Raw genomic sequence first — 25,747 nt, forward strand, 5'->3', positions numbered from 1 at the left:
GCAGGCACAGCTGAGTTCACTGTTAAGCCCTCTGAAATGAAAGGCTCACATTTCAGAGCTCACTTCTCTGTGTATGTGATTAAAAATGTATTCATCATACATAATTTGATTTACAGTATTGCTGTACATTCAAATCGCCATATGCAAAATACTTACATGAACAGATATTTGAACTTTATTAAAAACAAAATTAACTTTCAAGATGATGCATCAAGGAGTCAGTGAGTTGGAAGCTGTGCAAACAAAGACTGTGATTTGCAAAGAAAAGGGTGAATGCACAAGACATTGCAGATGAATCTTGTTATGATTCCTGAAATGAGTCATTCGTTGCACATGGGAGATGGAAGTATCAACACTGTGGATAAAACAAAACATTAACATGCAATACAGCATACATGCAAATCGATACTGAAACCGTTCCAGTCTAATCAACTTGGGAGACTCGTTGTGTGTCTGTCATTTCGTTTCTCTTACCGTTGAGTATCTGTTTTACCTCTGCTTTCACACTGTACATGTTACATTACAAACTCAGACCAAAGCATGTGGGTTGCACCATGTCAGGTTTGGGTGCTCTTTGTAAGTTGTACATAAGCCCACAATTTATTCCTCCAGGCTGCTGCCAGCAATAAAACAATGTCAATTAAGATGATTGCAGATGTCACGAGAGGTCATCATCTCTGTATTTTAGAGTTTGATAGATAGTGAAGTTTGATATACCCAGTGCCCAAACCTCACTAAGGTCTGTGGCTCAGCAGGTAGAACACGATCGTAATTAAAGTTCATTATTGTAAAGTTAATTGAATTAAAAGTCAATATGCCTGTAAATGTCAGAGTATATTTTTCTTTTATTTCAGTGACATTTTCTGCAGTTTGTTGTCTTGTACTGATAATAAAACTAATGAACTTTGCAGAAGATAAGGGTGTTCCTGTAAGTGCAGAAATCATCCAGCAGGGGGTGCTCGTTGTGTTTTACGTCATTTGGTGACGTAGTACGCTCTCATGCGAGCCGATCCAGCCTACACAGCCTGTTCATTTCCAGGCCGGGTAGGACCCCAGCAACAACACTGCAATCGGTTCAACCTATGAAGATTGGGCTTTACAATCGCCATCCATCCTTTGATTAGACAACATTTTGTGGAAATATATCACTGTCACTGATCAGAAGGTACACTAAGTCGTTGAATCGGTGAGTTATGGATGCGGATGGTCCTGCCAAATCTTCACTTTTGCTTGTCTTCTCCGCTGCCTAGTTTTATTGTTGCTTTGTTCTGTGCAGCAGCCATTTTTAATCGCCTTGTCCTACATTCCCATCCCTGTCGTCTGACCGATCTCAAAGCCAAGAAAGGTTGAAAATATCATCATGGGTCTGAGTGATTTAGAGACTCCCCATATAAAACAGTGTGTTTAATAGTGCCAAGCAGTGTAGCACTGAAAAACCCCGACCTGTCAAGGTTGTTTTTGGAATTTAAGACTGAAGTTAAACGGGATTGCCGTTTAGCTAGTTTTCGAACAAGATGCGACTGTCGGAGCTAGCCGATGCTAAGTAAGAGCAATTGGTTGTGGACTGTTTTGCCCGTGTGCTATCTTGAATAAATAGAAAACCACACGTTTTCCTGAATCTTCGCAGCCTAAGGTGTGGTAAAAAATAATGATACACAGCTCTACAAGACCTTGGCCACCAGCGCTTGGTGTTTACATAGCTATTTTCTGTAGCCACTAGCTAACATTTTAACAGTGATGGCTAGCGACTGCACCTAGGGTCTCTTTTGACGTTTATGTTGTTAGGTTACACTTGAAGGTAATGTTGGGTAGTCCACAAACTGCTGCATTGCCAAAACCGCTTTTATGTTTTGTCTTGCTACTTGAGATGGCAAGATTGTGTTTTTGTTTTCGTACAGCCAACTGACTGATGTCAGCTTCATGTGCTGGAATTAGCATTAGCTTTTAAGGAGGTAACGACACCAATAACTAACGTTAATGAGGTCAAACGTTGTTCTGCTGTCAGAATAAGTATGTTAAAATCACAGCCAATGTATTAATTTTAAGTACTTATGTTTTTTTTTCCAGTTGTCTGGTGGTAATACCTTTTAAAGTCTAAAAGTCAAGAAATGAATAACGCTAGCTGCTTCCAAATCAAACTCAAGGGAGCGTTAACTAACGTTAATGGTACATTTGTAATTTGGTGGTCCTTATAAGAATTCTGTTTTTTCTGAATTTCAGGTAGGAGGAAATGGCCTGACATGATAATTTTAATACTTGACTAAATCGACCTTGATGGACGGGTATTTTTCTTTAGAAGTCCCGGTAAAACGCCTATGCGGAGCTTTAACCGAGCAGCCTCCCATGCCTTATGGATTGTGTGAACTGGTATTGGGCTCAAACGATATTTATTTGCATAGGTTTGTGTATAATAGCCATAACATCAGCTGTGGACTATTGAAGCGTAGCTAAGGCCATATAATTAAAAAAAAAAAAAAGAACATTTAACCACAAGCCTGACCCACATTATGTGTTGGTTGGTGTCAGTCACTTTGAAATGTGAGCGCTGGTAGCCATCATAAAAATGTTCAACTTGAAGAACATGTTTGGCCATGAATCATAACATTGAACTAGAAAACACTTGCCGGGGTATGGACTTCTTCTGATGTGAGTGTCTTTCCTCAAACCTGTTTCATGTTAGATAAATGAAAATAAATCTGCCTGCTTATTGATTGTTATCTGTTATTGCAGTTGTTTGTTTGTACTTAAGTGTCTGGCAATTTAAGTTTAGATAAAGCTTACAAATAATCAAATGCCTCCTAATTTTCACTTAGACCCCACATCCGCTTTCATGTAACTTCACATGAGAGGTCAACTGGTAAACATCAATGCATTGCCTTTTATTTTTATATTTTCCATTTGCAGTGTCTTTCATATTGCTTTATGTATCCACATATTTATGTATATGTCTGTAGTTAATGCTGTTAGAAGTTATAGTTGCTGCATTACATAGGTAACAGTTGGTCCTAACAATTTCATGTTATTCAAGTATGCTTGTAACTTATGATTTGGGTTTTCTCAGATGTGAACTATAGCACAGAGCATGCGAAAGCTTAACTCAGTGCCTTGAGAACATGGTTCCTTCTTTATGAAAACATGCACCACAAGTCAAAGCCACAAACACAACATCAGTTATACAAAAGAGCTCAACAGGAAGGGAAGAATAGATGGAAATGGAGTTACAACCAGGGAAGAGAAGAGACTCTTTGCATGGCAACATCATGACGCTTACTTCCTGCCAACAAGAGCATGGTCTCTCATACTTTTTGGTTTAAATAAAGTGCTAAAACATGTCAGATGCTTACTCATTTAAAATTGAGAGCCAAACTAGCACAAAAAAATTCCCCCTCACCATTAGTGGGGTCTAATCTTACAGATGTAGTCAAGGTTTTGAGATATCTGCAGCCCACACTTGGTGATGAGGTGCCACATTTTATGGTGTTCAAAGCATGAAACAAAAATTAAAAGGGTGTGTGCAAGAAACAATGTCTGTTACTCAGGATAATCCATATACCTAAATTGTTTTCATTGTGAAATATTTTCTGTTAAACCTAAAAATACGTGGCAAAATAAAAACATGACGGGGATGCTCTGATTGATGTCCAGTTTCAGTGGTTTGAGTTAAAAAGTGAACAGTCATTTCATTTTGTTCAAACGTACTTGCGTGCCCTCTCCTATAGACATATGGAGGGCAGCAAGTCATAGCATTGGTTTTAATCACAGCTGCTCACAGCAACTTAATGTTGTTTGTAAAGTATGTATTTGTACAAAATAGCAGTAATTATTTTTTAATGAACTCTGCCTCTGATGTGTCTTAGAGTTTGACTTGTTGGCCTCTCTGCCCTCAGGACAGTATTTGGAATAAACAAAATCTGAGGTTGAAGTGAACCTCCACATCAGATGAAAATATTGAGCAAATCACACTTCTTCATTAATTATCAAATGTGCATTTAAGGGGCAATGACAGTACCTGCTTCATACCATACTTTTTTAATCACATGGTTTACCTGAGCACACAGGGTATTTTTCCATATGTTTATGATACTTGACTTCCGAGCCATGCTATGAGCAACCGTGATCAGAGCTGAGATGTTGCCAGTGGTTTTCTGTACAATTGTGATGCCGCTGAGGTCGCAGTAGAAATGGTTGTGATCTCTGTGTGGACAGGGCCCTGACATACAGAAGAACTAGTGCCGACAAAGGGTGACCGATAGGTCGCCTCACATTGGCTCACATCTTTTGTTAAAAGTTGCACATGAACACATTGCAAAAACTATACACAGCACCGATCTGACCGCCTACATGCACGTCTGCCCCAGTGTGAGGAAAAAACGTGTCTTTAGTGTGTAAAGCATCACAGAACAAACTATCCAACCAAACATACGTCACTGTGAATCCGATTTAACAGTTTCTTCATATGCTCTCACTGCACACAGAGTATGTCTGATTGAAAAGTTGGTACTGGCATTATAAAGATTTGCTTTGCCTTTGTTTTATTGACTTTGTACTGGCATTTCCAGGCCGTGCTTTGCTTGTGGAAGAAGACAAGAAAAACTAAAAGGGTAAATGGGATTAAGCTGAAAAGACAATCAGAATGCTCTCTCTAGTCCACTGCACCGCTTTTGTTTCATGCTTAATGGTCACTGCAACCTATACTGTACCCATCAGTTCTACACACCAAGTGCAAACTATGGGCACATATGCTAAACAGTGGTTATTTTTAGCTGTTAAGCTTCAATTTCTCTTGTTGCAATGATAACCTTCATGGCTTGATTTTATTAGCTGTGTTTAATTCATTCATAAAACAGTCAGTTAACCCAAGTAGTAATAATGAAAAATTCTTGAGTTGTTTTTCTTCTGAAAGCAATGCTTTCGTCTCAGTACAATGGAGGCAAGTAGAATTTTGTTTGTGGTTCACAAAACCTCAGAAATGACCTTTGACTAAACTTACTAGTAGTTTGTCATTCCAGAAACAATGTCCTGGCTTCTCAGAGTAACTCAGAGTGAGCTGTCAACAGTTTTCCATGGTAATATTTCTCTGGTAGATCGCAGTAACACAAGTTCTGCAAAAGTAAATAGTCTAAACATCTTACTTCAGTATGATAAAAAAATAATTTCACAGTTATACGCTATTGCTGTTCAGATCTTTTTGTCCTGTATGTAAACATAAATTCACAAACACATTCACAGAAACGCTGTTAATAGAGCTTGATTAAAATTTGGTGGTTTTTAGACTCAGCATTGACGTATATTAAAGCAACTTAGTGTTATGTGAGGTTTGTTTATGAAAAGATACTAGGTTTGTAGTACTTAAGTATTTGTCTGTTGCACCATTAAGCCCAGATGGAACAAGAGGTATAGTTTCTTAACTCCCCCCCATCTGTCAATGATTTGATTTTGCCCCTAAAAATATGAATAATGCATATACATTTCTTCTTTTGGTAACCAAAAAAATAATACAATACCTTAATTACAGTTGCCGCTTTTCCCAGTCGCACTCTTCTGAAAATATGGGTTTTAGCTTTTAAAACTATGGTTTCCTTGGTTTCTTTTCATACTGGAGCCATGTGAGAAGAACCTAAAATTCAGTTCAGTTCAGTATCGGCAAAATCTAGATAATGCCCAAAGTCACATGGTAGCAGTCGAAAACCCCACATACCTAAGACTCAATATTTTTTCTGCTCTTCTTTTTGTAGAATCAGAAGGCACTGGGAAGAGGCGCAAAGAAAAATTTCCATACTCGATGACATTACATCGCAATGTCCGATCGTTTGGGGCAAATAACCAAGTCCAAGGATGGGAAAAGCAAGTATTCCTCACTCAGCCTATTTGACAAGTACAAGGGAAAATCAATAGAAACTCAGAAAAACACAGGTAAGGTTATTTTTACTTAAATACTTTCTTTACGTCTCTGTTGCCCTCTTTCAATCCCTGTCTTAATTTCACCCCCTGTGCTTTATCCGCCCATGTTTTCTCTCTCAGTTGTTCCGCGACATGGCTTGCAGAGTCTTGGCAAAGTGGCCACAGCCCGGCGCATGCCCCCACCTGCTCACCTGCCGAGCTTGAAGTCCGAAAACAAAGGAAACGATCCTAACGTGATTATTGTGCCTAAAGACGGTACAGGATGGGCGAACAAGCAGGAACAACCCGATCAAAAGAGGTAAGGGGAGAAGGGTTAAGACTCTGCAAACTACTACTCATCTAATCATATCAGCATTTAGGTAAATCGTCTGTGCTTGAAGTAATTTTTTGTATTAATTTATGTTCGTGGTCTTCTAGCAGCCTTTGGAGCTTGTAGTTTTCAGTCATAAAAATGTAGGCTGTCAAGCATTAAAACGGCAAGAACTACACTGGGTGTGATGGAGAGGTGCATTCTGAGACCAGCATTACCTCTAAACAAACACTTTTATCCTTGTTCAACACCAGGAAAAAGTGAAATAAAGCTTTGGGTTTTGTAAAGATGCAACAATGTATCATCTCGTAGTACATATGACAGCTTTGACTAACTATCAAAAAACTGACATTTCTTCTTCTTCTTCTTCGTAGTTCTATTGCATCAATACCACAGCTGCCGGAGTTGCAGCCGCAGCTGGCTTTACAGAAATCTGTCTCCAATCTTCAGAAGCCCTCACCGGTAGCCAACCAGGAGGTGTGTATGTGTGGCTCTGGCTGCATTCAACCTGGGACATTTCTTCCCAATTCTTACCATAATGAAGATTGTGTCACCAAAGATCTGTCACCTATTTGATCTTTGAAAAGCCCTCTTTAATATAAATGATCCAGTGCAGATTTCATTAATTATATCCAGAAAGTCAAAAAGGCCCCCTTTGTGCTAGAAAACTCACACTGCAGTCTTTCAATAAACGTGACGAAACAGTTGCTCTTTAATTATCCATTTTGAACTTTTTGGCAAGAATCACAGTCAGCGTGTCCAAGTATGTGTTAGATATGCCCAACTCTATAAGCAATTTCAGCTTGAGAGCTGCAGCCTTGAACAAAAAAATAACTTTATACTGTTAATACTTTCTATCTATCAGGAGGAAAATAGTCTATATGAAGAATGAGGGAAAATGTCTCAAAGGTCAGAGAGACCTAATGCAGCTATTAGACTCTGACCTTGATTTTGATCATTTCCACAGAACACAAACACAGGTGGACCAAAGCAATGGGCCCAGCTAAATGGAAAGGCAGTAGAGCAAGATGGTGAGTCATCTGATTGTGTATAATGTTTAACTGAGAGCGGAGTGCTGAAAATCAAATCACATGCTAATGGTGAATAGTAATGCTGTCCAGATTATGACCCCACAACACTCTTCTGTTTGCATAAGTCCGCCAAACATCTTTCTTTATGTCACTTCTTTTAATGACAACATCAGGTTCAAGGGCCTCAAACCGACTTCAGCCCTTCTCTCACGAGGAATTTCCCACGCTGAAAGCAGCTGGAGAACAGGACAGGGCTGGCAAGGAAAGAAGCGGCTTCGATCCGTCGTATGGGCCCGGACCAAGCCTCCGCCCCCAGAGTAAGTTTTAAGTCTTAGAAATTTGCTGACAATCTCATAGATTAGAGATAAAGTCTGCTGGAAAGCAAAGTATTAAATTGGGGACGAGAGTTTTGACACTCTGTAAGATAATGATACTGTTGGAACACATTAATGGCTCATTGATAAACAAAAAGAAACACATTCCAACAATGGGATGCCCTGGGGAAACTAGCCGTGGTTCTTTTACGTTTCTATGGCAATTAAGGATGTTCTCTATTGGCTGTTGCAGTGATACAGAGAGCATTGTTTGACTTTGCACGACAAAATGAACTCCTGTCAGACACATATGATGCTGAGAACAGTGCGATGTTACTTTTAATTTCATATTTTGTCTGTGCGCATTATTCCATTGTTCATCCCGATTTCTGAAATCTCCCTCTTCCCACTTCAAGATGTGACGAGCTGGAGGGAAGGTGGTGGCAGGAACCTTCAACCCTCGTCCCTGACCCTCGGCCTGCCAGCAGATCCTGAGGGTAAGATCACTGCCCTGGGTGAGACCGGCACCCCTCAAGCCTCATCTCACCCCTCCACTACCACCGGCACAACCTCTTCTAGTGTAGTGACTGCTCAGTCACCAGTCCTTGACCCCAAGGAGCCTTCCCTGCGACCCGCCCAGCCTGTCCGCAGAACAACCGTCCCTACTGCCCTGCAGTACCAGCTTCACCACACCTCAACTGCTGTCTACCATGACATGTTACCCGCATTTGTAAGTACTATATGACTCCTGAAGGCCATTTTTATGAAACGATCTACTGGTTTTAAAATCAGAAATCATCAAAACTTTGTGGTGGTTCATCGTATTTCTATTAAAAACTTTTCATCCCGCCATTTTCAGATGTGCTCTAAAGAGACACGTGAAGCCCCGGGTACAGACCATGTTCCCACCACTGTTGCAGCCCCAGCCCGATTTGACAGCAAGCCCTCCTTTAGGCAGAGCTATGCCAAACCTGAACTTGCCAAGTAAGTACATTGACAAAGCAAGAGCATTTATCTGTTATTTAAGATGTTTTCCTGAAAGGTTTGTGGCAACTGACGATTTCTGTTTGTCTTTTTTACCATCACTGATTACAGTGGTGATGTGAAAAGAGAGAACCGCTTTGTCCGCGCTCCACCTCGACTGTCTTCTCAGCCCATCCGTAGGCCTGGTGACAGACCACAGCGCCCGGCCATCATTAATCCAGAGGACCTGAAGGATCTGGATGAACTTGACAATGACTGCGAGGATGGATGGGCTGGTCAGTATTTCTTGGAGTTGTTTAACTGTCTCCGGTCCTTCTTATACTGAGGCCAAATAAGAGATTTCAGTCAACTGTGTGATACTTACTTCTGAATATTCACAGGCCATAGTTTGCGTGTGAGGTATTGCTGAATAACTCATCATATGCCAGCATTGATTACCATTCACTGCTCTGACTCCACTAGTAAGACTTCAGCAGTGTCTCCTTAGCCTGCAGCCATTGTATTCCAGGCAAGCTACAAGATGAAAATCTGTGCAGTTGCTCTGGTTTTGAGGCATTATCTCACATACACACAAGAATTAGTAAAGTTACATTACATAAAGAGACAGAAAGGTTTGGATACTTTATCCTGACAATTCAAGGTAGCTCTAACAGATGATCAGATCCAGCTCCATCTGTAGTGTTAGCTTGTGTCACATTTTGTGGCTCAGGGCATTGGGTTAAAATGGTCAGTTAGTCAGAAACCTGACTCAAGGAACTGTATTAGACAAGTAGGATGCGTTGGCGTACCTGCTCGGGACAGCTAGTTTAGGTTTTCATTTAGCTAGATTTATGTTGCAGTCATCCCTCTTTTGAGCTTGTTTTATTCAGACACAGTTCGGTAACTGAGCATTCTCAGCAGAGATTGAGGTTTCTCTCAGATCTTTCCTTTTAGCAGTGTTGTTGTCCATTTGACTTAGAGGCAAACATTTGTCAGTAACAAAAGAATTTAGTTTGTCACAGTTGACAAATAATTTTACACCTTTGCTTTAAACTAAAATTTAATTCAAAAACCCTTTATAAAGGCCCCTCAGGTCTTGGTCTTTGCTAAATACTAATGTACGGTCGTTAACCAGTTAACGGCTGAAAACATGCTAATGGATACCAATACCTGTTCCCAGTGCTCTAGATCCTGTACCACAGCACTAGTGCTAATGGTTAGTACATTGTTTTTTCAGGACTCCATGAGGAAGTCGATTATAGTGAGAAGCTCAAGTTCAGTGATGATGAAGAAGAACACGGTGATAAAACCAAGATGTGGTGAGACTGCTTTCCTCATAGCTTATTATTGTTCTAAATAAGCTCCCACTTTTGTGTTTTGTTTTTTTGTTTTTGCTATCATTTCAAGGGTTCCTGGTTTAATTTTGATCCATTATCTTTTAAGGACTGAGTGGGAGAGGGAGAGAGATATCCAGCGTGACTGCCAATCCTCCCTAAGTTCAGGTGAGGTGTCTTACCCACAGGAGGGCCCTGAGGAGAGTTATTCTTACCAACATCACCATCACGAGCCTCCCAGGAAGACCAGCGGCAGATATCTCTCTGCAGACACCCCGGTAACTACACACTGTACTGTGTTTTTCCACTTTCATCCTCCTCTTTTGAGATTACTTATCAAAGATTAAAACATTGATGTTATCCGCAGTTAAAATGCATCTTGTTCTTTAATCCCTCTGTGACTGCAGAGGATAAGGCAACACCACAGAGCATATGAATAGCAGTGCGCCCTCGCACACCCTCGAGTGAGACTGTCATTGTGAATTGGAAGAGATGACCTTGCAGTAACCATAGAGATATGTGCCTCACTACTTTTTATTTGCCAAGCCTTTAGCTTGGCAAGTGCAAAGGATGTGACAGACATAATGGAAATACAGATTATGCCTCTGATTTTTGGGCAGTTTCAAAGTGAAAAATCTGTCCGACAAAGTCTCTAATATTACAAGTAGAATTGCACATTTAGGCCTACCTATTTAATTATCATTTATTTCACTAAACAGGTCTCTCAGGCTATTAAGTTCTCAGTGTGAGCAGGTGGTCTTTGCAGACAGTAATTTTAGGGTGTATAGTGGTGCTTACAATGTAACAGTTATTTCCCGAGTGAAAATCTGGCATGGGGCCTAGGGTGTTTTTCATCTCTCCTCCTTTGTTTTTTATATTGCCATAATTTAGAAGAATGACATCTTGTAAACAGTTTTCCTGAAAGGTAAACAGAATCAAACTATCAGAATTAATTTTTCAAGAAGTGGTTTGTTTTATCGCCAAAAATGTCAATGTTGGAGATAAACAGATGGCCAACCCAAGCATCCACGCTTTTAAAATCAGTTAATCATAAAATAAGTTATTTCTTCGTTAAAACCTTTTCTCAAAGAACACATTGTTGATCGTGACCAGAGGCGTTATCTTTTCAGGTTGTCCATCCCACTCTTATGAGTGCAATATCTCGGTACCACCATGAGGGAATTTCTTTAAATTTGGTACAAACATGCACTTGGACTCAAGGATGGACTAATTAGAATCTGATGGTCACTGTGACCTCATAAAACACATTTTTGTCCACAACTCAAGAATCCATGCACTAATTGTGTCAAAATGTAATGCACATGTCTCATGGGAGAAAATGAAGTGATGACATTTAAACCCAAAAGGTCAAAGGTCATATTCACTTTGACATTATAATGCAAAGAACTCAGAACTCAAAGAACTTCTGCAAAGAACTCAGGAACAGAAGGAGAGATTGGGACCATATTTCACATTTGGTCAGACACTGAAGCTTATTGGTTCTGCTGATATTGAGCTTCAGGTGATTGTCATTGCATCATATGATGAAGCTCTAGTGAATATGGAAGACAGCATGTTTCTCACTGGAATCATACATGCCAATATAGTGATAACTTCCATTTTGTCAAAAATATGTTTTTTATTAATTTCTTTCAAAGTCTTCACTGCAAATATTATGAGTGTGAACAGACAAGGATGTAAACTGCAACATGACTGGGTGGTGGAGGCAAACAACCGCAAGACGGAAATTCTAGGTTTATATACTTATGAACAAACTGAGCCCTCTCCCTCTAACTGTCTCTGTTTCATCCTAGCAGAAAAGCCAAGGTGAGCCACTTGCTGACCAGGAAGATCACCAGCGGCAGTCTCAGACTCAAGGGCCGGCTAGGGCGAAATATGTGTCACCTGAGCTGTCAGAAGCTGTCGAGAGGGCCCGCAGACGCAGGGAGGAGGAAGAGCGGCGTGCTCGCGAGGAACGACTGGCTGCCTGTGCTGAAAAACTCAAAAAGCTGGATGAGAAGTTTGGGAAGACTGAAAGACAGATATCAAGGACAGATGAGGGCCAGAAAGAGGGAGAGGGCAAAGAATCTCCACTGTCCCCAAACAGGGAACAGAGTAAAAGTCACCATGAGAACTGGCAGTACAGCACAAAAGGTAAAAACACTGCAAGTAGACTTGTACATTTAGGATTACATATTATATAGTGCATATATCTAAGCATGTTCTGTGCATGTTTTTCCAGATGCAGGTGAGTGTCCTCCCAACAACTCTCCTGGCCATAGTTACCGTGAGGAACCTGTCTTCTCTAATTACCGTGGCAGTGAGGATGATAGCCAGGAACCCTCCTCCCCATCTGGAGACTACAGTGGACGTCATTCCTCCAAACCTGTCCCACCACGCTTTCAAAAGCAGCCACAGCACCACCAGCAGCAGCAGGTGAGTGCCAGCTGATGCCCCTTCTAACCCTAAATCCTAATCCCAGTCTAATGCGTCAGTGTATTAGTGGCTGCTTTGTGAGAAGAGGGCTTTCAAGAGCTCATTGAAGAAGGGATTGTTTTATGGTTACAGACATCAACATGAAAAGCAGTGAGCCTTGTAAAGAGAGTTAACCTAATTGTTTTTGATTGGATAGTTCATTGTAGTTCATTTTTTTGTTTGGTTATCTCATGTAAGAACTTGAAATAAAATCCATGCACAGTGGATTCATAAATTTGGCAGCATTTCCCACATTTCACTTCAGCTCAAGAGAGTTAGTTGAGCATCACAGAAGACATTTTAGCATGTAGCACAATAAGAAAAGCATGTATAAATTCTACAATTAATGATGACTTAATTCCATTAAACTGCTTTGCCTAGCTTTCACGCTGTCGTGGCTTACTGGGATACATGTATAGAACTATTTTTAAAGTTGTATTACAACCCTTGCTTTTCTTACAGTCACAAGTCAAAATGTCTGCTGTGAAAAAAATTGCTATCCTATATTGCTTGTCTACTTGGTAATTTTCTCCCTCACAGAGAACATCTGCTGGGATAATGACCATGGCAGCATCATTTTCACACGGAACAGGGACTGTGGATTTTATCCGTCATCTCTTACAAGTGTATTTGTTGTATACTTTCTATAGGAACAAGTGTACAAGATGCAGCACTGGCAACAGTCAGGTCACCCTGCCCCGTCTGGCTCAAGCCACGCCCAGCGGGGCTACTATCCCCCACATGTCCTTGGGTTTGATCCCCGCTGGATGATGATGCCGCCTTTCATGGATCCCCGCATGGCCCAAGGACGATCTCCTGTGGACTACTACCCTGGTGCTGTCCACTCTTCAGGTGAGCTCTGATCCGAGAAGATGACTGTGCCTTCACATTTGAAATCAGTCCATTTCCTACCGTTTTCTATCAGGGAACAACTCTCCAATTTGAACACTGATTGTTTTCAACAGGAATGATGAAACCCATGATGCATCAAGATCACTTAAACAGCCCTGGTTCCGATGAGGGATGCCATCCCAACCTGCACCAGGAGAGAAGAACCCCTTCCACGGAGCCTTACCCCATGTGGAACCAAGATGGCTACCCCTTGCGCAGCTTCACTCCACCTTACCAGAGACAACATGAAAGCTCAGACAGTGGCCAGCCAGATGATAGGTCAGTTATTGTGCTTAAAAAAATAAGAGCCTGTGAATTTTTGAGATCTTTGATGAAGGCATCCTTTTGTATTTTGATTAAAATCCCTGTATAAATCCCTGCTCAGACTCCTCTTGGTAGGTCTGTTTTTGTCATTCATCATTTTTTGCTTCCCCCTTCCCCCCCACAGAAGTGATATGGCCTGCTCCCAACAAGATTCATATGAAGAGAGGGCCAACGAGTGCTTGACCCACCCCCAAGATGATCTCCCCCATCATGCCTACCAGAGCCGAGTCCCAGACAGAGAACACCAACACCATGACCAAGGCTTGCTAACCACTGCTCAGAGTCATACAGATAGTGATTACCCAAAACAAGACTCTAGAGACAAGCATCTAAAAGACGGCCCTGAATCTCAAGATGAGGCCTTAGATGTCTCCAAGGACAATTGGAAAAGAGATGGAGGCCAGAAACAAGATGGGGGACTCAACAGTGCACAAAGCCAGTGGTCTGAATCCAGTTCCAGTAGTAGTGTCAGCCAGCCATCTGAGACCATTGGGCGCCCCTTGACTCGTAGAACTGGGCCCATCAAGAAACCAGTTCTCAAGGCTCTCAAAGTGGAAGACAAGGAGAATGAGAAGCCTAAACCTGAGCCAGAGGAGAAGACTGTCCCTTACCGCCTGGAGAAAGAAGTCCTTACTAATGTTTACGACTTAAAGAAAGATAACCAGCCTGCCAGCAACAGGCGTTCAGCCTCACCTGTTGTTGAGAAACAGCCTGAAGAGAGGCAGCGTCAGTCACCAGCTCCCACCAAAACAGAGAGGCCTCTGAGCACCCACAGTGATGACTCTCCCAAGGAGAGCACTTGGGACAGCAGCAAGAGCCAGTCACCTAGAGATATCCAGGAAAGCCGTGAGCCACACGCACCACGGCGCAATAACTGGATCTTCATTGATGAAGAACAGGCTTTTGGTGCAGTCAGGGGAACAGGTAGAGGACGCAGTCGAGGCTTTAGGGAATTTAGCTCTAGAGGTGGAACCCGTGGTGGCAGAGGTGGAGACAATCTCCGAGGGGCTTACAACAACAATAACAACAGTGGTGCTCAGCGTACAGGCAGAGGTCGAGCAACACCAAGAGACCTTGTCAAGGTGGAGGAGTTCCAGAGGGGCAAGCCCAGGAGGCGAAATGTCAGTGAGACCTTGAGTGAAGCCTCTGAGTATGAGGAACTGCCCAAGAGGCGCCGCCAGAAGGGATCTGAAAATGGAGACAGTTACACAGAATCTGGAGAAGTCCGCAAAGCTGATAGAGATTCTTGGAGATCCAACAAGGTGTACACAGATGACCAGACAAACCCAGATTCCAGAGAAAAAGTCAAGGCCAGCAGGGGCTTTGGAGGTCGCATGCTGCCTCCCAGATTGAACACCACTGGAGGTTACAGTCGAAGCTTTGGTGGATCCAGGGACATTTCTACATGGAGGGGCCGTGGGCCTCAGTTCAGTAGCAGTGGTGGCTCCATGCAAGAAAATGGTTATGGTCCTGGAGCTGAGACTGCGTACTCCCGCAGACCCCCTGTTGAACGTGAGACTCTCAAGTACCCCCCTAAATTCACTGGTTCCTTCATGGAAAATGGCACAGAGGACCGTGAAGGAGAATACTATTTTGACAGTGACAACCCTGACAGGCAGATGTTAAGGAGACGGCGTCCACCCCGTCAAGACAAGCCTCCACGCTTCCGTCGTCTACGACAAGAACGTGAACCTGGCTCAAACCAGTGGACAAGTGATGAGTATATAAATGGAGACTTTGCAAACCCCTGGCCTGGTCGCCCCAAAGGTAGCGGGGAAGACAACTGGCCCAGTGGTCACTACCCCGGTGGACGCACGAGCCAACATGGTCAGGCAGAGGAATGGGAGACAGGATCAGACAACAGCGATTTTGGGGACTGGAGAGAGAAACGAGGTGGAAGTGGGGGTGCTGCTACACAGGGACACGGTGATATTCCCTCAGACTCTGGCCATAGCGAACCAGGCTCTGGTGAGAAGAGGGAACTTTGCAAGAGAAGCTTCTCCAGTCAGAGACCATTGGTGGAACGACAGAACAGGAAGGGAGAGCCATCACTGCTTGAAGTGAGCAAGATGACACGCACACCTGATCCCCCCACCACCTCCTCTACCAGGAGTGACAGTTGGCAGAATGGAGGAACGTCTTGTAAGAGGTGAGGTGACAATAGAACCAACTCTAAGCTGAAGTAATTGTAGGTAATACTCTGCTGTACCGATATGTATAGTTACTGGGAAAGAAGCATACTCAACATGTTCTTGGGAATTATATTAATGCTCTAGTGCCCTGTTTCAGGTCAGGTTCATGTATTGTTGAATAGAAACCAATAACATTGTGTCTCCTACATTGCGTTGACTTAAATATTTTCTGGCTGACATTGTTACAATGAAAGGAATGAACGCCAGTTATTTATTTATTTTTTTGCTCATCTTTTTTTGGAGAAACAGACAATTCTCTATTACAAATAAGGATACTTAGTTGACTTGTTGTGTCTGTTGTTAATTGTACAAACTTTTAGCTTTTGAGGTGTAAATTTGTCTGAAGTGGCTGAGGTTCGTTCAAATTAGCTGTGGCTTTCCAGGTTAGGTTGGGAATTGGAACAGGAGGAGCCACGTGCCATTCTTACTTTATTTACCAACAGTTGTGCATCACTTCACTAAAGTTGATCCAGTCATAAGCCCATAAATCGTTTGTTCATCCATTCTGCTCCACTATCGTTTGTCCTTGTTTTCCCTGGTATTAAACAAAATTGTTACTGGTACTGAGCACTTCTGGCCATGCAATCTGTCCCAGAAGTCAGTGTCATTGGCTTCATGAATGTCAGAGAAGGTGTCTGTGTGTGACTGGAGGATTGGCTAAATTAGCAACACTACATTTTTCATTGCATTCCCCAGAACCTGAATTTTAAGTCATCTTGTTTCTTTTTCTTCTTCTTCCCATCTGTAGCCTTTGCTGAACTTAATTGGGTAATTAAAAACTATGTTTTAGGTAGATAATATTCCCAGAAGTTATGGTTTTTTTGCCACTGTTGCATTTTCTATGAAGATGTTTTAGTGTTGCTCAGAATACCTTATTAAAACCTCTTCATCTGTCCCTTTCATGTTTTCAGCAGGGGTTCAGATGAATCAGGCCCAGTCTACAGCATAGAGCAGCCAGAGGACCGGGAGCCCAATGAGTCCTCTGGGAAAAAATTGGACAAGGAGCTGAAGCAAGGACCTGTCAAAGCAGACATAGCTGAACCTCTGTCCCAGTATGAGCTCAGCAGCTACCCAAGTGCGTTCAATGTTTTTGATTTGTCTTTTTGTGTTCTCCATGTTGATAGAAGTGAAAAGAGCAATTCTAAAGGTGAACTTCTACCTTTTCAAATGGAGAACTTTTTTCCTACAGTGGAAAAGTCCTGGGCAATTGCTGCTGCTACTTTTGTACATTTTTAGGGTAGCTACTAATCACATTTAAGCTAAAACCTGATGATGATACGTGTTGTACTGATTCACAAAATCTTCAACAGAAATACAGATAATGTTCGGCACTGCAGTTTCCTACCTATCTACAGATAATTTTGCATTGACCATATGCCTGTTTTATAGTTGAGGGGGATGCAGGGGGACCAGTTTCAAATCCAGACGGATACCAGGATGCCTTGTCCAAAAAGCAAAGACGCCCACAGGAAGATGAGAGAAGGAGGAAGGAACAGGGAGCTGCTGTATGTGAACATATGCTCAGTAATGGTAAAAAGAGAGCAAAAAAAGGGTGCAGTGTATCAAGCTGTTTCTCATTGTTGCTTGTATTAGGTGCCAGTGAAAAACAGGACCATCACATCCAAGATACCGCCACGCTTTGCCAAAAAGCAGGGAAGCATGAGCATTGAACAACCTGAGGAAGCACTTTCTTCTAACAACCTGGGAACTGAAATCTGGGAGACCAACAGCTCAGGTACTAGACAGACCCAACTTAGTGTCAAGGCTTTGTTCTTCGTGTTTTTTTTGTTACTGTTTTGTTACTTGACAGTAAATATATTTAGAAAATACTAAATATAACTAAGAGACAAAGTTCATGATGGTGGCATTTCTTAACCGTTGTAATTTTTAGGAATTGGCAAATCATGGTAGACTTAGAATAGACTAAATTCTAATAATTATTAAAGAATTAAATTGTTCAACATCAAAACAACAAGAAAGAGGATTATTTACAACCTTAGGAAATGTGACAGTTTTTGTACAGGTGTGAACATTTTCATGTTTTTCAAGGTAGAAGTATGTTTGTAAAGACATTTACCAGTTTTAGAAATGGTTTTGAGCTTTTTGAAAAAATGGGAATAGTGTGAAAAGAGACAAATTTATTCCATTCTTCACAAAGATTAAATAAAGGCGTCCTTGTATGTTTTCCAGCCCTTTCAGTACAGTCGTCAGGGGGAGACTCGTGGACTAAACAGGTCTCTTATGCTGGTAGTGAGCCCAACTCTGAGGTAACATAGTTGCTCGTTGCAACTTCCACATACACTGCATATATTCTGTGTCTGTATTGTTCACTGTTAAATATTTCTTGATCCTCGATTCAACATTTTTCTTGTGTCTCATTATTGACCAGTAACAAATTAGCTGCAACGGTTTTGGATTACTTTGAGAAATAAGACAAAACAGATGAATGCCTTTTCTTCTTCTTGGCCAGGACTCTGATGCTGGCCCGGAGCAGACTAAAGAACAGCACAAGCCAGGGCCCATTGGAAATGAACGCTCCCTAAAGCACCGCAAGGGCTCAGAAGGTGTTGACAGGCTTGAAGGTGGCCCCATCACACCAGTCAATGGTGTGGACCTCCATGTGGACACTGTGCTGCCTGTGCCTCCAATTGAGTTTGGTGTCAGTGCCAAAGACTCTGATTTCAGCCTACCACCAGGCTCCACCCCAGTGCCCGTGTCCAATCCTGTCAACAAGCTTCAGGATGCACTTACCACCAATGTGAGTTATTACTGATGGTAACCTGTTGCAAATGTCGATGTGAAATCGGCAGAAGAATGCTTCAAGGTTTTTTTTGATAGTGGATGAGTGTATTTTTGTTGCTTAAAAACAAGAGATAGTGACTTACACTTAGAGATCCTGAACTTTTCTTTCTTTTTAAATAGACGGCTCTCAATCAGAGTATCCCCATGCTGCGTTCCAACCATCTGCAGCCTGGCATTAACCTCAACCCCATCTCCTTCCCCAGTGCTGACCTCACTCTCAAGGTATTTTAATTACAGTCCCACATACATAGATATGTCTTTTCATACATGTAATAAATAAGGAATAATCGGCATCTGTTTATGCATTTCTTGTGTTGGGAAAGATATAATGAGAACATAACAGCAAAACTGTTATTCACACGTTTATCAACTTTAAATGTTTCTTTTTCTTTAGATGGAATCGGCCCGCAAGGCGTGGGAGAATTCCCAGTCCCTCCCTGAGCAGGGTTCTCCTGGAGGAGGTGCTTCGGGTGTTCAGCCTCCCTGCAGTGTTGGCTCATCCAGTGGCGTCAGCTACAGTTCCTTTGGAGGGGTCTCCATGCCTCCGATGCCTGTGGCATCAGTAGCACCTTCCATGTCAATGCAAGGTAAAACTTCATTTAATTTTCTCTGTTTGGTGAGGGCTTTGAGCAGAACTAAACCTAAAGCCTGTTGTTTCTTGTCCCTTCTCTAGGTAATCATATTCCTCCATTATATCTGGATGGTCATGTCTTTCCTAGCCAGCCACGCCTCGTACCTCCCACCATGACCCAGCAGCAGACCTACCAACAGGTAGAGAGATAAACTCACACACACACACACACACACACACACACACAGGCTTGTTTGTGTAGCAGCAGAATTGTCATTATGTTCTCTTTGTTCATTCATTCAGGCGGCCGCAGCCCAGCAGATTCCCATCTCTTTACACACGTCACTCCAGGCTCAGGCTCAGTTGGGTCTTCGAGGAGGTCTACCCGTCTCCCAGTCCCAAGAGATGTTCAACTCTATTCCCCCCTTTAGGTACTGCCACCTAATTTTTTTTCATTCCACTGGTCCCATTGGTTTGCTTCATTTTAGCCATTTTCTGTTTCATGTATGTGATACCACCATGTACTTCACTCACTCTGCTGCCCTGTTTTGTCTCCCTCCTTTCAGGTCCCAGGTTTACATGCACCCCAACCTGTCACAGCCCAGCCCCATGGTGCTGTCGGGCGGAGCCCCGCTCAAGGGGCCCTATTCAGCTTTCCCTGGCATGCAGCCCTCAGACATGGTAAAGCCACAGTCAGGCTCACACTATCAGCCTATGAATGGCAGCCAACAGCTAGTCTATGACAGCCAGATGAACCAAGGGCCTGGTATGGGTTCTTCCCAGCTAATGGACTCTCAGCTCATCCAGGTGAGTGGATTTGACAATGACTCAATGTAATGTATTCCTCTTGATGCTTGGCAGATTTCAGTGGAATTTATTTAATCACACATGGCATTAATTTATCCTTCATAGCATAATTACACCATCATTGGAGTATTGCCTTAAATGATAATAATATTTACAATAAAATCCTTGTTTTCACCAGGTGACCATGCCCCTACCTGGCTCTCAGCTGCGCTATGGCTCAGCTCAGCAACATCTCATCCTCCCACAGTCCATCCAGCTGCAGCAGGGGCAGAACCTGTCTGTCGGTGCTCCACGTCGAATGCTGCCACCTGGCTCCCAGCCTACTGTCATGACTGGCAGCCGAGAGGTATGACTGACTGATTTTATGTTGCTCAACCAAAAACTGTGGTGTTCAGACACGAGAGCAATAATGGACGTTAAAATTCATTGTAACCCATAACAGTGCAGACAACTTTCTATAATGCGCAAATATCTATCAATAAGCAGTCCACGATTGTTTGTGTATTGACAGCGTGTCTTTCTCGCTACACTATTCTCAGGGCTCGCAGATGGAAATGAAAGGCTTTCAGTTCTCCGACAAGCCCAGTCATTCCCCAGGCATATCTGGAGGGTCCTACAGGTGAGTGGAAATGACAAATAATACAAGTGAACTGTCTAGAACACTTAACATATAGCTTTGTTGTGTCAACAGTTGAGATATGGTGTATCACAAATGCACATTTTAGGAACTGGATTGTAAAGGTAGCTTTATTTTCCTTCTCTCCTCCTCATCAGGCCTGGGTCTGCCAGCCCCAGTGGGAAGCCCTCAGGTCCTGGGGGGCCTGTTGGCCCTCTGCCAACACATTTTGCCCAACAGGTATTTATGTTTTAAACGTATATGTTGATGTGTTTAGTGCACAGGCTAATCAGGGCATTTTTATTCTTGGGCCAGTGAAAGAGGTTTTTCTGCACTTATGGCTGTAGAGTTTGTTGCTCCCACGTCCCTCTCAGGGTTCACTTTAAAAAAGTAAAATTTAATAATGTGATTTGGTTTAAGGCATTCACAGTCGCATCACCATCATCGTCATCATCATTATGTACAGTTAAGTATTTGGTCCAAGTCTGAAAATGCCCTAAAACATTCAATTCTAGCATGCTAATTATTTGTGTTTTCATTTATTTCCAACCCCCTCATCTACTTTCCCCCTCCTCCTTCTCCTGCTGCCCCGTGACCAACAGGTCCCACCTGCTCAGGGTAGCATGGTGATGCACATGCGGCCCCCCACCACAGGCCCTTTCCCCAACCCCATCCAGAGACCAGTCATGCAGGTCAATAAGCCTGTCATCATCCGCTCCCCCCCTTACCCCAATCCTGGCCGCGACCCTCCCCACTCCACCCCTCCCTCCGCCCCCGAGCCCCCTGTCAAAGGGCCAGAGGATGGCATGAAGGTGAGCCACCCACTGTAAATATAGGTAATTTAATTTAATCCATTTTCTTTTTCTCTATTTGCATTACTTGTTTAGTGTGTGCCTGTGACTTAAAGTATACAGTTGTATTTATCATATCTGAGAAGTCTTGCTAGGATTTTTAGTGCTGTTAGACTTATCTGGAATCATGTAAATCTATACTGTTAATCATAATGTGTGTTTTGACTTAGTTGTACTATACTATGTAAATGTTTCACAAATATAGTTATCTATAATATTCATTGGAGCATTCTCTTCCACATGCTAACAGTAATGACTTTTGTATTACTCGATCTAAAGCTTTGTCAGTTTTTTGGATAGTCTAAAGCTAATAATCAATTAATTCCACATGACAATGCGTCTGTGAAAATATTTCTGTAGTTTGTGGCACATAGGTGTTTTATGGTAATTAAAGCAGAGTTATGGTGTCACATCATAGCTGAGAAGCTTTCACCAGTATAGTGAAAATAAGTAACTTTCACAATTGTCGGAAATTGTGCAGACTAAGAAAAATGTGAAGACTGTTTCACATTTGCTTTTATTTACCTGATTGCTGAGCATCAGCCTTGGACTATCCAAACAAGTGTTAATGCATTGAATGTATGGTTTTCCAGGCGCTGCTGTAGGTCATAGTAACTCTGCCTCTTCTTTGTGCAGAATAAAACCATGCGAGAAGTGCGCAAGGCAGTGGGCGACGGCAAGACACCATCCGGGGGCATGACCAGCAAACTCCAGGAGCCCCTACCCTCCACAGGGCAAGCCAAACCAGCACGCACTGGAGCCATCAAACCCCAGGCTGTCAAAGTAGAGGAGGGCAAGGCATAACAATGGACCTTAAAATCCTCATCACCACCCAGCCTGCCAACATGAGGCCCTTGACCAATGTCTGAGCCTTCTAAGACCCACCTTATCTCGAGGCACCAAGGCAAGGGACATACATGCAGACATCATAATGAATTACTCCTCTTGAACTGTCAGAACTGGACATTATTATTTCACACCACGTATAGAGATATATAAATATATATAAATATATACATAGACACAAACAGTCTTTTAAGCAGATCTCTTCAAGGTCCTCTTTAATTTATTATTAGTCACTTTTAAGGGGAGATTGGTAAAGAGAAAAGATATTTCTTTTTTTTTTTCTTTTTTGTGTGCATGTGTTTCTCTCCAAGGTGGGGAAAAGGAAAGTGGCCAACTCAGACAGATGGTTCATTTTTTTTCATACCATTTTGCCAAACTGTATTTACTCCCTGTTTATGGACTCTAGCCCTTAAAACCAGGCAGACTCTTGATATAACTCACTATGAGAAGCAAAGTCTGCTTAATTTTTTTAAACAAATTTGAAATGCAGCAGGGCACTTTTTTGTCATATTCCATTGGCATTTTTGCTGGTTAAATAAAATGATCATCATCCTCCTCTTGGTAAAGGACTTCTGTTATTAACCCAGAAAAATATCCTCCAATTTGTGGGCATCACTGCATGTCGTCATGACAAAAGTCAAGTGCATCACCCCTAGAAATGCATCTTCTGGGGTACTCCACCCAGTCCAAGAACCCTGGTGAAACTGCTTAGATCGGTAGAAATTATTTCTTTTCTTGAAACTCTGTTCTTTGCTTTTACATTCTGTCGCTCGCGCTCGTCTGTATGTAAATTGAAACGTAAAGGTGGACATTTTACCAAAATCATGTTGCTTCCATGGGAACTTCACTGGCATTAATAACAGCGTGTGCATGTGATCTGCTGAACATGTGTAAACTCGCAGGACTCCTGCCTAGAACATAGCAACACGTCACTAAGACTGAACCTGAACTCAGCATTCATAGTGCTGCCATCGACTGTGTGGATTTTGATCAACCAAGCTGGCAACAGTCTTTTTTTGGGGTTGGGTGGGCTCATTGTGAAGTTATGTATGGGGGAGGGGCTGCGCTCACAATTGCTGTAAAGGACCCCCCAAAATAGCTGATTGAAATGTTTGCTTTCTTATCGCTTTGTTTGGGTTGTAATTAATCAAAATGTCTGTTAATGAACACGTGATGTAAGTGATGATTTTTACGTCCCGCAGCCTGGGGGCGTTTTGCTTTTCTTTTTTTTTTTCCTTTTAATGCTTTTGAAAGACCTTTCTCTCTAATTCCGTTTAAATCCCACTCCCCACAACTCTCACTCTGGGGAATTCTGAAGAAACGCACTAGTCCCCATTTGATTATTCAACATCTGGTCTCTGAGGTGGCACTAGCAATAACTGCAGCCTAACTATAATCACAATCAGGGTCCAAATAACTTTTTTTTTTTCCTGTTAGAAGCTAATGATCACAAACAAGGGGCGTTTTGCATTGCTTGTTGACTTTAAATACGCTCTTTGCTTAAGCTTTTTTTGTGAGCACTGCAGTTCCAGTGGACTACGAAGGACTTTTAAAGTGTTTGTTCTATTTGAAAATGTGAAGCTGTTGGAATCCTCATTTATTTTGTTTTTTTGTAATGGACACTCATTTTGAAACTCACAATGCCAATGTCATACCTGGTTAAATGTTACTGCTTACCATAACGCTCCATGACACTACAAAATGTTACAATTTATCTTTGACAGTGTTTCACTGGTATATATGTATATGCATACTTAACTGTACAGTCAAGCCTTGTCAGCGAGGAGGAGGCTTAAACCCACATTTCATTTTAGATTTTGTGGCACTATAAAGGATTTAACGTTGAAACGGTCACTGTGCTCTCAGAATGGACTGCTTTCACTTGTTGATATGTTTATCAGGCTTGGAGTGTTTTGCCTCTCATCCCTTACCGCAAAAGATCTTTATGCTTCTCATCATTGTACCTGCACCAAAATGTTGCCCTGACTTTTTTTGTACTTTTAAGATGCATATTTCATTTTGTCAGAGGACCAGTGCTTTCTACAGCTGATCCAGCATTCTATTTATCCTACCTGATCTTTATCCTTTCAGATATTTGGTCATTACTCTCCCTTGTTTAAAAAAAAAAAAAAGAGCTTATTGAAAGAAAAGAAATAAAGCAGTTGTGATTTCTTAAATGTACGGTTGATTCTGTTCTCACTTTGTCATTAAAATCATGCATTGTATTCTTGTGAGAGGAGAAATTATGGGGAGATGATTTAAGGCTGTGTATCAGCATAATTTCTGACAGTACGTATGTTTTATTTGTAGAATTTCACACAAATGTTCAACTAGAAGCCAAAACATTTCCTCTAGGCACCTCAGTGCTGCCATCTCTAAAATATGTCATCCGGTTTAAGGAAAAATATTTTATTTGCATGGTCATTTGATAAAACTATATAACCTGTTTGTCTGTCCAGTACACCAAAACAGGGTTTAAATGAAAAGCCATATATTCAAGCCTTAAAAATACTGTAAATCCAAGACAACTAATGTTTGTGCTGTTCAAATGGCCTTTTCGATCGGTCTGTATTGTTCGTTCTTATGTAGCCACTTTGGTGGTTCCCAACCTGTGGGCCAGAGCAACAAAAGACTGGGAAAGTTGTGGAATGCGCCAAAAACACCTGTTTGGATCATTCCACAGGTAAACAGGTTAATTGGTAACAGGTGATAGTATCATGATTGGGTATGAAAGGAGCATCCTGGAAAGGCTCAGTCGTTCACATGCAAGGATGGAGCGAGGTTCACCACTTTGTCAACACATGATTGTATAAAGGCTATTAGTACATGGAATCCACTGCAATACTGAGAGATATCATAATAACGTCGGTTTCTTTTTTTTAATAAATAACAATGACCATAACACCACATTAATAACGCACCTGTATAAAGCAGGCTACGTGACGTCAGAAGTGTCAAATTCCTGAGATGTCTGCGGGACAAAGAGGCTTGTCTGGACGAAGGAAGCGTATTTTTCCGTGTGACTGCGGAGCGAGGAAGTCGCCTACCTCAACACAGGATTCACTGGCGTTTTGACGTTACATCCGAGCATTTGAGTGTTTCCACGTCAGATAAACAAGGTAAGCTCACTTTAAGTTTTTATCGCCCGCACCGTGATTTACTGCTCCGAGCGCAGACTCCTGTTTGCTGTTGTGTTGCACGTGCGAATAAAGTTTAGCATTCAAAATGTACCGTTAGCATTTAGCCTCGTTCTGAGAATAACTAACAGCCGCCGCTTTTTCTTTAGTCTGTAATGGAGCCACATGAAACCAGTAGTATGATAATATTCATGACCACGATGTGCTGTTAGCTAAAAACATCCGGTGCCTCTTTTGGCAGCTTAAATCCCTGCATGCAAACGATGCGCGCTAACAAAACAACTATTCCCGAAGTTAAAACTCATGTATGGTCGCTCAGTTAGATGAATGGGGGTAAAAGCAAAATCCATGTCGCTCCAGAGGGGAAAATGTCAGCCATTTT

At 42.1% G+C, this 25,747-nt stretch overlaps 1 protein-coding gene across 3 annotated transcripts; it reads left to right on the top strand.

Annotated features, from left to right (window-relative positions):
* Positions 1-1,047: 1,047 nt before the first annotated feature.
* prrc2b (proline-rich coiled-coil 2B) lies at positions 1,048-24,409 on the top strand. Of its 3 annotated transcripts, none has more exons than XM_041959918.1 (31): positions 1,048-1,186; positions 5,736-5,913; positions 6,022-6,199; positions 6,586-6,688; positions 7,179-7,242; positions 7,416-7,559; positions 7,973-8,286; positions 8,416-8,540; positions 8,652-8,815; positions 9,757-9,838; positions 9,963-10,131; positions 11,668-12,007; positions 12,096-12,289; positions 12,979-13,180; positions 13,294-13,498; positions 13,668-15,692; positions 16,647-16,810; positions 17,125-17,240; positions 17,329-17,470; positions 17,926-18,002; positions 18,206-18,493; positions 18,658-18,759; positions 18,932-19,124; positions 19,211-19,308; positions 19,412-19,539; positions 19,675-19,915; positions 20,094-20,261; positions 20,455-20,534; positions 20,690-20,771; positions 21,134-21,343; positions 22,019-24,409. In XM_041959918.1, exons 2-31 carry the CDS (start codon positions 5,799-5,801, stop codon positions 22,184-22,186), a joined length of 6,681 nt encoding a protein of 2,226 aa, XP_041815852.1. In that variant the 5' UTR covers positions 1,048-1,186; positions 5,736-5,798; the 3' UTR covers positions 22,187-24,409. The 3 variants fall into 3 exon arrangements, with proteins under 3 accessions (XP_041815852.1, XP_041815854.1, XP_041815853.1); XM_041959920.1 differs by having other exon boundaries at positions 16,650-16,810; XM_041959919.1 differs by having other exon boundaries at positions 11,671-12,007.
* Positions 24,410-25,747: the final 1,338 nt, after the last annotated feature.

Source organism: Chelmon rostratus, chromosome 19 (genome assembly GCF_017976325.1).
Source record: "Chelmon rostratus isolate fCheRos1 chromosome 19, fCheRos1.pri, whole genome shotgun sequence".
Classification (NCBI taxonomy): Eukaryota; Metazoa; Chordata; class Actinopteri; order Chaetodontiformes; family Chaetodontidae; genus Chelmon; species Chelmon rostratus.

Coding starts and splice junctions, on each gene's coding strand:
- prrc2b (XM_041959918.1), top strand. CDS start 5,799: ATGTCCGATCGTTTGGGGCAAATAACCAAGTCCAAGGATGGGAAAAGC. Junction 20,262..20,454: donor TCATGACTGGCAGCCGAGAG/GTATGACTGACT, acceptor CACTATTCTCAG/GGCTCGCAGATGGAAATGAA. Junction 20,772..21,133: donor CAACACATTTTGCCCAACAG/GTATTTATGTTT, acceptor CGTGACCAACAG/GTCCCACCTGCTCAGGGTAG.